Source organism: Amaranthus tricolor, chromosome 5 (genome assembly GCF_026212465.1).
Source record: "Amaranthus tricolor cultivar Red isolate AtriRed21 chromosome 5, ASM2621246v1, whole genome shotgun sequence".
In the NCBI taxonomy this organism is placed as follows: domain Eukaryota; kingdom Viridiplantae; phylum Streptophyta; class Magnoliopsida; order Caryophyllales; family Amaranthaceae; genus Amaranthus; species Amaranthus tricolor.
In genome coordinates, this window is record NC_080051.1 from 30,469,912 (window position 1) to 30,482,632 (window position 12,721).

The window sequence follows — 12,721 nt, forward strand, 5'->3', positions numbered from 1 at the left end:
TTGGGGGGCAAGCAGGGGAATCTAACTTAGGCTCGAACCTACCTAATTCATGGTGCGAGTCATTTTATCAAAACTTCTCTTAATATTGAATATTGAATTAGTAATATATGTCACACTTAAAAAATGGAAGTTAAATTGATGTTGAATACTCAGACGTGAGTATTCGGCACACCTCATACTGTTATCTTGCATGCAAAGTGCATCAAACAACAGAATAATTTTGAGAGACAGTCTCTCAGAGAGACGTCTCTTAGGCCAATTCATAAAAATTTAATATGTATTTACTGTAACCTTAATGTCAACTTAAAACATTTTTAAATGCCTATTTACCATATATCTAATGCCTACTTACAATATCCTTAATGTCTATTTACAACATTTTTAAATGTCTACTTACTGTATCCTTAATGTCTACTTACATATTCCCAATGCCGACCAAGTAAGCGTACAGTCGTACAGTATTATAATTTCTTAAATGCTTACTTACAAGATTCTTAATGCCACCCGAATAACTAACTCTACATTTTTCTTTATAGGTCTGCCCAATTAGAGATGGTCTCTCAAAGCTAAGTTGCACTAAAACGGACACGGACACGACACGGGTACGGGAAAATGCCAACTTAAAAATGGCAGACACGGGGACACGAAAATGATAATATAATAAATATATCAAATTAAAGATAATTTTACAATCTTTCATTTGCTATATGTAGATAAACACTTTAAAAACATAAAACTCACATAAAATGCAAATAAGTACCAAATAAACAACACGAGTATTTAAAAATAGTCATACAAATCAAATCAAAGAAAACCAAATAAATAGGTAAATTTAAGTTTGATCATCACACATCATCCATATGACATCCATCATCATCTTCCGCTACAAAAGTAGTTTGCAACTCGGGCTCATCAAGAGAAAGATCCGAACAATCGAACTTCGAATCGAGGCTTCGTCGCTTCGAGGCTCGAGCAACCCACAGCAGGCAGCAGGCAGTAGGCAGCAGCACCGACAACGTCTGTGATGGAGCAGGCGAGAAGCATCCAACGCCCGGTGGTGGCGTGATGCGGCCGTGCGGGCGGGCGGCAGCGACTGGAGGAAGAGTTTTTAGGTTTAGAGTGAGAGAGAGTGCGGGTTTGCGAGAGGGAGTAATTGAGTAACCAAGCCCTTGTTTTCGAATTTTATTTTATTTTATTTAAAAAAAAAACACTCGGGGCACGTGTCCGTCGCGTGTCCTTGCCTTGTCCAAGTGTCCGGAAAAATATTAAAATATTGGACATTTTATTTGGCGTGTCAGACACGGATTTTCGTGTGTCCGTCGCGTATCCGTGTCCGACACGCGACACGCAGGTCAAGAGGCGTGTCCGTGCTTCCTAGTCTCAAAGTGACTGTCTTTCACAAGAATTTTTAAAACTTTAATAATTTTTGTTTGTGTGTGTATATTTTGTTTTTGTTCATCCTTCTATATCTTTTTCTCGCCATTAGCGGGTCCAAAAACCTTTCCTTTTAAATGAAAAATAGAAAAAGTTTTCGATTTTGGAAGTTGATTCCCTCGACGGACTACTTGAATTACATGTCAATTTTAGTAATCCATATGCCAATTTTGTTAATACTCTCGAGACGTTAAGCTTAGATTCTTACTTAACAAATACGATTTTGTGTGCACAAAATTCTTGTAAGAGACCATCTCTAATTAGATCGACCTGTTATATATTTTTTAAAATATTATAAGTAGGTATTAAAAATGATGTAAGTAAACATTTAAGATATTGAAAATAGGCATTAAGAATACGACAAGTAAACATTAATCTTTAATGGGCTGACTTAAGATATATTTTTCAAAGAGACGATTTATCAAGAGAATAACTGTTTTGTGTGCTTATGAATCTCTTGACTGGTGATGTCTCCCCTATTTTCTCATGAACACGCAAAAATTAGAATTCTTCCAAGCCGAAGGAGGTAAACCAATTTTATAACTTGAACTTTTTGGTAATTTGGTGAGTGCAACAGTAAATAGGTGCTCAAATGTGAAAAGTACGGACCAATTTATGTGGAATCCGCTGAACACTATTCATAATTGTTTTAAGTTGACGTTATAGTCGGTAAAGTATTCTGAATTCAAAGGACGCAAAGATGAGCTCAAAAAATCCTGTTCAAGATGAGATGGTGGAGAATTATTTCATAATTGAAAGTTAATTTTGATGAAATCATGAATTTACTACAACGAAATAATCAAGATTTTGTAAAAGGCTGCATTAATTCTGTCTGAAAAGCAAATTAAGAAAGAAAAAAAAATGAAGGGAAAGAAAGAGAAAGACTGAAAGAGTTACAGCAAAATCTCAACACTAATCCTACCCCTACCGTTCCCCTGATTGTGATCCTTTATGGATGAAAGCCATGAGAGGAGACAAAATTGTCTTGGTAAGCTCCAACTAGAAGTGTTTATTCAAATCATCAGGTTGATTTCAAGTTAAATGTTAAGAGGTCAATTTGAAATTGAGTTTCGTGTCCTATGACCATATAGTTTTTTACATAATTGTAAATCATTTTTAAAGTCCGTCAAATCAAGTTCGGTTACTAAGTCAAGTAAATTTCAGATCGTCAGATTTATTTTGAACACCTATAGCTCCAACTATGGTACAAAATACGTGATCTATGCTTGAACTATGTCACAAGTAAGAGGAGTATAATCCAACAAATGGAACTAAATATCATCATATTTTCCAAATACAACAGAGTTTTACAACAAATCGAGATACATAAATAGATTGTAATCCGGCCGAAACTTGAGAACTACCAAGTGAGCCAGCTTTGAATGATGAAACAGTAATTAGAGCTTACTTGATCTTCTTCTTAGGCCTCAACTGTGGAAGATAACAAGGCAGAGCAACAAACTAGTCAATTAAGCAGCAATCTACTTTGACATGCTTAACAGTACTCTAACAATTGCACAACAAATTTTAGTTTTACAAGCTTCTTAAACTTGCATCAAGTCTGGTCATGTGGCAGAAATTTTAAAAATAATATCCGGTTTAATGAGAAAACAGGACAACTCAAATAGCTGTTTAGAGGTAAAAGGAAAAACAATAACAGACCTGATTACTGTGACCACACTTCTTCTTTCGACAATTCACAGCCCTGGGATGTAAACGGGCATAGCACCTAGTTGAAATGGAGACAGAATGACTTCATTAAATAATACACAAGAGTAGGTCTTATTAAAATTAAACGTATTACTATACCAGGGTTATAATGATCTAATTCTCAAGGAGGCAAAATATAATTAGACCAGGTTTATAACAATCTGATTCTCAAGGCAAGATATAAAATTGTGAAACAAAACGTTCTACTACACAGGAATGTACACTAATGAAAATGACAACATTGATTTAGCCTCAGTAATATTAGTCGAAATTGATCATCATGTCAATTACTAACTTCCATTTCTCTACGTCCCATAAGATTTTCGACGCTATTCACCCAGCAACCCTAATTTGTATTATATTTTTCATCTATAAGTTAAAACATAGTCAAGTGAGATCTTATATCTTCTAGAAGAGGATTGATTCAGTGGAATAAATAGCGTGCGGAACTACATGGGACATTTGAAGTTAAATGGAGGGAGTAATGAATCAAATCAAGTGTAGTAAATCCCTTTCTTGCATCATAGGCCAATGTTTACATCTTTTAATATCATTTTGCTTATACAAAATGAATACAAGGTGAGTGGTAATGTAAAGGTTAAAAATTGCAATACAATGCAACAAAACTAAGGAATAATGGAAGAATATATACAAAGGAGAAAAAAAAAAAACAACCACAATAAATTAAAACCCATCAGCACACATGACCCTTGTCGTGGTCTTCTACTTCCAATGCTTCATATACCCACCAAATTTTGCCATAATTGCTAACCTCAAAATTCTAAATGCTCTTTTGGAACATCTCAACCTAAAATCCTGCTACTAAGCAACCAAAATGCAAAGAAATACCAATATTTGAAAGAGGAAATCATTCTTTCAAAGTGTACCAAATTATAAGATCATTCCGAAAACAGCCACAAACAACATGCTAAAGTTGCTGCTATCTCTAGACCTAGTCACCCTGAACACTGCCATACACTGAACAATCCTCAATAAGGTCCCTTTAAAACCGTAAACAATATTTGATCAAACCTATACTCAGATTATGACTATAATCTCCCTTGAGTTTACATCTTAGAAATAAAATATATGACGGCTCTGGTTTGATTATTGCAACATGTATACAAGAGCAACTTGACCACATTCCCAAAGAAAGAACATTCACATTCCATATAAGAGACCAGAAAAACCAATCAAAATAATCAAAACATCTAACACCACGAAGCAACAACTATATTGTCTCACTCATTACATGCTCTCCTAAAATGTAAGCCAATAATTATAATAATCAGAAATAAACATCTTTCTTCAAAGGCAACTTAAGGATTTGTTCAAAGATAAAATCTTTTTCTACCCAAACAGAGGGAAAAATAAGTACAAATAAAATATTTCAATTCAGCATAAAGTCAAACTCAATCTACCACCCATGAAAATCAACTGCAAAAAAAAAATCCTCAGCTAATAAAGTTAAAAGAATGGAAATTTTATTTTGGAGACCTATTATATCCTCATCGGCACTTGAATTGCTCAAATGGTTAAGTTGAATGATCCTCGATATCATGACACAATTACACATTACTACAGTAAAATAAATAATCTCATACAATTTACATTCAAAATCAATATAAGGATGTAAAATCGAAACATACTTCCGGCAAATCATCTTGTCTTGATTGAATTTACGAGCCAAAGCCATCAATGAAGGCTCAATAATTCCTCCCCTAAGCCTCAACACCAAATGCAGTGTTGATTCTGAACACAATGAACAAAATTATCAACAAAATAAATCATTTCAAACAAACAAAAAGAGCCAATAATGATTCCAATAATTACCCTAACCAGTAATCACAATTATGAACTAGGCCGGATTATTACATAATAATAAATAGGTCGGTTTATTTTAGTAGATAAGATAACAGATAAAATTTTATTTACAACAGAAACAAAAAAACCTTTCTGGATGTTGTAGTCGGCGAGAGTACGGCCATCTTCAAGCTGTTTTCCAGCGAAGATCAGACGCTGCTGGTCTGGTGGAATTCCTGCAAATTTTAAATCCAAAAACAGACTAAAAACAATTGGAAATAAAAATTAAGGAAAAAATGAATGGTAAAATAAAAATTGAGGACAAGAAAATAAACCTTCTTTGTCTTGGATCTTAGTCTTGACATTGTCGATGGTATCGCTACTCTCAACCTCAAGGGTGATGGTTTTTCCAGTGAGGGTTTTGACGAAGATCTGCATCTTCTCTTCTCCTTGGAGTTTTTAGGGTTCTAGTTTGAGAAGACGACGGCAATTCAATTGAAGTAAAATGGGTGGTATTTATAGTCCGGCGTCAATTAGTATTGATTTAGGGTTTTCTTTGTTACTTACATTACGATTTACGTCGTTACACGGTAAAAAAAAATGAACATTTTTATGGTGTTTTCAGCTTTGTTGATTGTTGATTTTGATGGTGAGTTTTAATTTTAAATAGTGGGTTATAGTGAAAATTGGTGCATATTATTTATGATTTTTGTTTTTTGATTTTAAGGTTTAAAATCAAACTTTCTTGATTAATCTTAATTTTGAGTTAATTATATTATTTTTATGTTTGCCTTACGAAATTAATTGACAAACTAGTTAGTATTGCAAGAAATACAAATGAAACAAAATGAACATTGTAAAAAATTAATTTACAAATTTTAATCGTTATTGGTTAGTAGTTGATTTGATTAATAATTTTAAGTTTGTAATTTTGTGGGGAGTTATAGTTTTAAATAGGTAAGTCATTGATGGACACTAAATAACATATACGAGAAAATAGAATGTGAAAGTGAAAGGAAAAATTTTTAATACATCAACTATGGAGAATCAAAAAATAAGAAAATTAAGAATTCCGATATCAAAAGCCTAGATAGAAAAATAAATGATTAAACAACTAAAAACAATTTCGTCATCACCCTCATATTGATTCCAGTTTTTATGAAAAGTTATTAATAGATCAATAAAATTTACTAATGGAATAAAAAGAAGTAAAGAACAATGAAAATTGCTAAATAATAATGACACCAACCATGTCTAATCCTGCTTGAATTCTGGCGAAGGTGGAGTCTCTAATCTCTATGGTTGGGGAAAAATCACAAATTGTTTTTTAATGATTTTTTTATTTTGAATTATGTAAATTTGAAAAAATAAAAATAAATAGTCAAGAATGGCAGATATCTTGTTAGCTGTCAAAAAAATTTAAAAGCAAATTTAATAAAGAAAAATTATATAGAATAATTTAACTTTTTATTGATTTTTGATTTTACTTAATAATTTAACTTTTAATTAACCACAAATAATTTTAATTTTAGGATTACTTATCCTAAAATATTAGTCTAATGATAACTAATTTTTACACCTATTTGCTATTAGAAAAAGAAAATAAAATAAATAAAAAATTTAGAATATTAAAAATTTAAAAATAATATTACTTGATTTCACCACTTTATTTTTTTTCAAATTTTCAATTTTTTATAATTTAATTTTGTATTTACTTGTTAAAATCTTTTAATGAAAAAATAACTTATTATACAAGTAAAAAGTTACATTAATGCATTTTTAGCAATAACTTATATAATTAATATTATTCATATTTAATTAAAAATTAGAATTATTATAAGTTTTTTAATAAAAAGAAGTTAAAATGTAAAACGTAAAATTACCATCGAAAAAAAACGAGTTTAGGGTGCGAGAGAGTTGGTTTTTGCTGCCTCTAAATTGTGAGACCGGACCTAAATCACCTAATTCCATCCCCAAACCCTAATCCTCGTTATCTCTCTTGCATCCTCCAATCCATTGCAGCCATGGTAAGCATCCTCTTTTTCTCTTCAATCTCTACTTTTCTATCCAGTTTATTTGCTTTCTGATTGATTATCATTCGAATAATTTTGTGTGTGGTGATTTTGATGATAGTCGAGGAGAAAAACCAGAGAGCCAAAGGAAGAGACTGTTACCCTCGGTCCTGCTGTAAGAGAGGGAGAGCATGTTTTTGGTGTTGCTCACATCTTCGCATCTTTCAATGACACTTTCATCGTAAGCGAAGAACACGTTTTTGATTTGATTTTTTTTCCAAATATTGTTGATTAAGCTAATATCTGATTTCATTGAATCAATTCATTGTTTTTGTTGACTTGAACTGCAGCACGTGACTGATTTGTCTGGAAGAGAAACTCTTGTTCGTATTACAGGTATCTTGTTTGGTTGTTATTATGGAGATAAGTGTTTCTTGATTCAGTATTCACTAGTAATACAAATTAGGTAGGAGATGATGGTGGTGATTCTTGAGGATATTATGAGTACTGTGTATTGCCTTAGATTATTCTAGTAATCATACTTCGGAAAGTATTGGTCTTTATATTCTTTGAATGCGTTTTTTTTAAATTGATTTTGATTTGTTATCACTTATAATGATGTAAGATCATGGTGTGACTTTTGACATATAATAAATTACTTGCAATTTTCCTTTATTATAACATCTATTAATTGAGACGGTGGACAATCCGATCCGATTGATTGAAGAAAGAGAATTCATGTGGATGACTAGTTTGGCTAGTTTGACTAGTTTATGATTCATGGTTTAGTAACATTGTAGGATTATATTCATATATTTATCTAAAGTTTGTTTTTGTTGTATTGGTCATTTGTCCTAATGTCAAGATATCGAGTTCAAATGATTTGCCTCAATGAAACCTGTAGCACTTTTGACACTAATTGTATTGTGCATTATTATCTGCACAAGCTCTACGTATGTTAAGAGATGATTTATTTCAACATTTAAATGGTACAATTTAAAAGAAACATTTAAATGGTAAGATACGAACATTCTTTATTCTGGTTTAGCTACTAAGTTTTAAGTGAGGTTAAGTGGTTCTCTGTGTGTAGCATGCTTGAAAAGAAGGGTTGGTTCCACTGTGATCCAGAAAACCTACACATATTTAGAAGATAATTTCATTTTATCTTTATTTGTTATGAAATGACTTAAATATAACTTATTTAATGTTACTATTGAGTATTGACTAGTATTTTTTTCACGATCCTGTTACTGTAAAAACTAGACAAATAATTTTATATCCCATTGTTTTCGAAGTGCTAATTATATTGATGGTCTTCAATTATCAATTTGTTGGCCTATCTTGCTCAAGGCCGGTTGGGGTTGCAGTTTTGAGTGTACAATGTATGTGATCATTTTAGAAGTCCTGATAGAGTATATAACAATACTTGGGGCTTTAACTATGAGTTTAAACTTTTGGTTGAGTTGGTTTTGTGACATGATATTAGAAACCAATGCCGCAAGTTTGAATATCATACAACCCTCATTTCAAGTGGAATATTTAGCGTCATGTAAGAGTGGACATGTGTTATATTCACACTTCTATCCCAAAGGGCTCCCGTTTGAGGGGTGTGATAGATTATATAACATATTATGGGGCTTCAACCTTAAGTTTCTTTTGGTTGGGGTGTAAAATTGATGATTTTGAACACAATGAACACCTAGCCCCCCACCATAGCTAGGCTTGAATTATGACTCACATAAGTGATGATGTAGGTTAAGTATTTTTAGGAGGTTCCATTGTGTGAATTGTGTTTGAAGGAAATAGTTTTTTATGAATTTAGAAATTCAAATTAAATTTGTGACAATATATTTCATTTTTGTTGTGCTTATCAACCATTCTTTTGTAATAGGGGACATGATATTGCTATTTAGTCATCAACTAAAGACTCCAGCTTGCCCAAAGTTTTTGATGTCCATGCACTTCTTTTCTTTTTTGCCGCTTTTTATTTTAGTGAACATTAGTTCTTTAATTTCACTGCACTTATTTATTTGTAGCTAAACTGATATATTATCAGTGCCCTGTATGGGGAGTTCATCCCAGTTCAACAAATGATCACCTAAATAAATGTTTTGTGTCCGCATCCTGTTTCATGTGCGAATTGAATATTTGTTGGAGTTATTTGCACCTCCGATTCCCATTTTATGCTTCTGGTTTCTGATTATGGGTTTTTGTTGGTTCAAGGTGGGATGAAGGTCAAAGCAGATAGGGATGAATCTTCTCCCTATGCTGCTATGCTTGCTGCCCAAGATGTTTCACAGCGATGCAAGGTATGGGTAATCTAATCCAATTTGTTTTTGGTGACCAGAAACTTTTTCTTCCTTTGGATGCTTGTAAAGTGGAAGTGTTCTTGATACTGCAGGAACTTGGTATCACTGCTCTTCATATCAAACTCCGTGCTACCGGTGGAAACAAGACCAAGACTCCTGGACCAGGTGCTCAGTCTGCTCTTAGGGCCCTTGCTCGTTCAGGCATGAAAATTGGCCGTATTGGTATGGGACTCTTATTTGTTTTGCCGAGTTAACATTAATAGTTTATACTGTGTGCTGCATAAAGATTACAGTAATATTGTTTTGCCGAAGCAGTCTTATATTGGAGCTTGTTCAATTTATAAATATTAAAACCATAGTTACCAAAACCCGGAAGCATCCCATCAAATCCTGTTTCGAAATTTTTATTTTTGAAACTCTATATTAACGTTTTCGATACTTCATTCCCCAAGTTTTTTTAAGCCCGAAGCCATATATAATACGAAAGCCCTTTTATTATCTTTTCTTCTTAGTCATTTTTGTTTCTTACTTTTCTTTCTTTTCGTTTTTTATTTGTTATAAATAAAATTGTATCTACATTTATCGTTCCCGTTTCCGTTTCTCATAACAGATCCATTTTGTTTAAGGTAATATGTATTTATTCACTTGCAGTTATGTATTTATTCACTTGCAGTTGTGATGCCTTATAAATTATAAGCCCTTTTAGTTCCTATTTATTGCTGAAGATTCTTTAGAATTCTAGCTTTCTGATGTATTATTTTTCCATTCCATTTGACATTGACTATATTAGCTTTTTGTATTCTTCGGGAAGCTATTTGGTTTTCAACATGTGTACTATCATTCAATGTTGTTCTTTAATGTATGCAAAGGTGCTCGGGTTTCTACTGGGTTGGACTAATTTGTACTGATGCAATTGTTGCTTTTTGCAGAGGACGTCACACCAATCCCAACTGACAGTACCCGCAGAAAGGGAGGACGAAGGGGAAGGAGGCTGTGAATGTTCTTGTTTGGACATGGTTTGTATGGTCTTCTCTATATATGGATAGTTTAGTCATTGAAGCCCTTGTCATTCATTTCATAAGTCAAAAACATTTGAGTCTGGATTGCAAGAGTTAAAGAACAGCAATTTTGATGCTATTTTAATATAAAACCTTGTTTCATTGGATCATTTGGTTGTGTTGCACCATGGCTTTCTTTAATCATTATTATCTCATCTGAGTGGGTTGTGTGAATTCTATTCCTTTTTTTTTTTTTTTCCTATTGCGATTTAAAAGCCTCGTTTATCCCGGGTTTCAGCTAGCTTCTCTGAAGCGGAGAGAAATTCATACTCTCTCCGAGCTATCTTGCTTTCTTTAATAGATAATTCTCATATTGTTGCTTGTGCTGATGCCCTGTAGGATTGAATTTGTTATAGTTGGTTTTTTGAATGCATGATTTCCTTGCTAAAGAGTACTAAGACAAGGTGAGAGTCATACTAGGATCTCCTCCAAGCGGAGAAAATGCGTTTTTGAGTGATGGAGTTACACAAATTCTTTGAGAGACCATTTCTAATTGGGTCGACTCATCATATATTTCTTAAAATATTGTAAATCGGCATTAAGAATAATCTAAATAGACATTTAAGATATTGAAAGTAGGCATTAAAAAATCTGATAAGTAAACATTAAGGATAAGATACGTAGGCATTAAGAATACGGTAAGTAGGCATTAATCTTTAATAAGCTGAGCATGAGATACGTCTCTCAAAGAGATGGTCTCTCAAGAGACGTAGTTATCCCATCCTACTTCTGGCCAACCCCCTGCCAGCAAAACAAAACCCAACTCCCTGCCAGCCAAACAAATCCTACCCTATCCCCAATGCCATCAACCCCCTCTCAAATCCCATTGCCTAATCCTCTTCCCAATACAACAACCACCAACACTGCAGCCACACAAACCTTCTACACCTCCCAAATCAACACGTCAGAGACCAAACCATAACCCCAATGAACCCAATCAGTTAAGAAACCCCCTCTCCGATAAACTTATCAATTGAAACCCATTAAACAAAGATCAATTGAAACCCATCAAACAAAGGTGGTGGCTGTTGATGAAGGTGGCAAATGTTTGAAGGATGGTGGAAGAAGGAGATAAGGGTCGCAAATTGGGTGGGGAAGGGATGGAGGGATGCGTAGGGATGGGGAATGGGTGGTGGAGTCACCGGAGAAGGGTGGTGCAGTGGTGGTTCATACGGTGAGGGGTTGGAATGGGTTGATGAAGGGGAGGGAAGGGTGGTTTTTTTGTTTTTTTTGATTTTTGGCAAAATGACCTACAATTGTGTAGATAGGCAACAAGTATGCTAGTGCAAAACACTCCTTTTAGCTAGTATTATCAATAGTTAATAAATAGTTGTATTGTTGAGAAAAAGTTAATATATTTTATTATTCACAGTAAATGTTGCTACAAATTTTAAACAACTCTTAAAAAGTACTAGCAACTAATAGAAAGGGGGAGTAATTTTATTAAATATTCATTAAATGAGACTAATATCAAGTGTAACCTAATTTATTGGATTGTTATCAAAGTACTTATTTGATGTATTCCAAATTCAAAATCTTATCTGATTTAAGTGCTTACTGACATCAAAACATTAATACTTTCCTCTAAACTCCAAATTTCAGGATCACAATAACAAAATAATCTGAAAAAATGAGTAAGAAAATTGAAATAAATAATCATTTAGAGAAAGAAACAAATTACAAAAGCAAATTGGATTATTATAGAACAATAATTTATTTGTTTGTAATCCAAAATCAAAATCCTTACTGATATCAAAATATTTATTTTATGGTTTTCATCATTCACCCTATAAATACTGTCTTCATTCTTCCCAATTTCAATGCAATTAGTATCAATTAATTATTAAATAGAATATAATTCTCATAATTATACTGTTCTTTCTTAATATAGCAATTAGCAATGATGATCAAAGCTATGATGTTATTCTTCCTCATTAGTTTCATAACAATGTCTCATACCATAGCATTTGATGATCATGGCTATGATGATCCTGGTTATGTCATGGTTGATACTAAGCATGATGGTCATGCAAAAGCTCCAGCTCCGGCTCCGGCTCCGGCTCCTCATCATCATGGAAACCGTCATCATCATCATGATATGAAGAGTCACCATGTAGCCCATCCTCCTGCTTTCGCCCCACATAGTCACACTTTTTCTAAGCCAGTAACACCCCCACAAGGTGCCATTCATCATCATGATGGTCATGAACATGGTGGCCATGCAAAAACTCCAGCTCCGGCTCCGGCTCCCCATGGTCATCATGCTGATCATCATCATCATCATCATCATCATCATATGAAGATTCACCATGGAGCACATGCTCCTGTGAAACCTCCACAGGGTGTTCCTCAAGCTTCATTGAAGTCTCTCTTTTCTTTCTTTAATTTGGCCTAA

General features: G+C 33.5%; 3 protein-coding genes and 1 non-coding gene across 4 annotated transcripts; 2 read left to right on the forward strand and 2 right to left on the reverse strand.

Annotated features, from left to right (window-relative positions):
* Positions 1-2,683: 2,683 nt before the first annotated feature.
* Positions 2,684-5,599, reverse strand: LOC130814281 (ubiquitin-60S ribosomal protein L40). Its single transcript, XM_057680379.1, has 5 exons — positions 5,283-5,599; positions 5,097-5,183; positions 4,794-4,896; positions 3,097-3,163; positions 2,684-2,865 (listed from the first exon to the last, which is right to left on the reverse strand). The coding sequence occupies exons 1-5, from the start codon at positions 5,383-5,385 to the stop codon at positions 2,839-2,841; spliced, it is 387 nt and encodes a 128-aa protein (XP_057536362.1). The 5' UTR covers positions 5,386-5,599; the 3' UTR covers positions 2,684-2,838.
* On the reverse strand, positions 4,558-4,662 carry LOC130814388 (small nucleolar RNA snoR99). The gene has a single exon (XR_009042409.1). It is a non-coding gene; the product is annotated as a small nucleolar RNA snoR99 (small nucleolar RNA).
* Positions 5,600-6,828: 1,229 nt separating the features above from the next.
* On the forward strand, positions 6,829-10,436 carry LOC130814279 (40S ribosomal protein S14-2). The gene is made up of 6 exons (XM_057680377.1): positions 6,829-6,974; positions 7,081-7,200; positions 7,310-7,355; positions 9,183-9,268; positions 9,361-9,490; positions 10,198-10,436. The coding sequence occupies exons 1-6, from the start codon at positions 6,972-6,974 to the stop codon at positions 10,263-10,265; spliced, it is 453 nt and encodes a 150-aa protein (XP_057536360.1). The 5' UTR covers positions 6,829-6,971; the 3' UTR covers positions 10,266-10,436.
* A 998-nt stretch (positions 10,437-11,434) lies between these two features.
* LOC130813659 (uncharacterized) lies at positions 11,435-12,721 on the forward strand. The gene is made up of 2 exons (XM_057679503.1): positions 11,435-11,500; positions 12,218-12,721. The coding sequence occupies exons 1-2, from the start codon at positions 11,435-11,437 to the stop codon at positions 12,719-12,721; spliced, it is 570 nt and encodes a 189-aa protein (XP_057535486.1).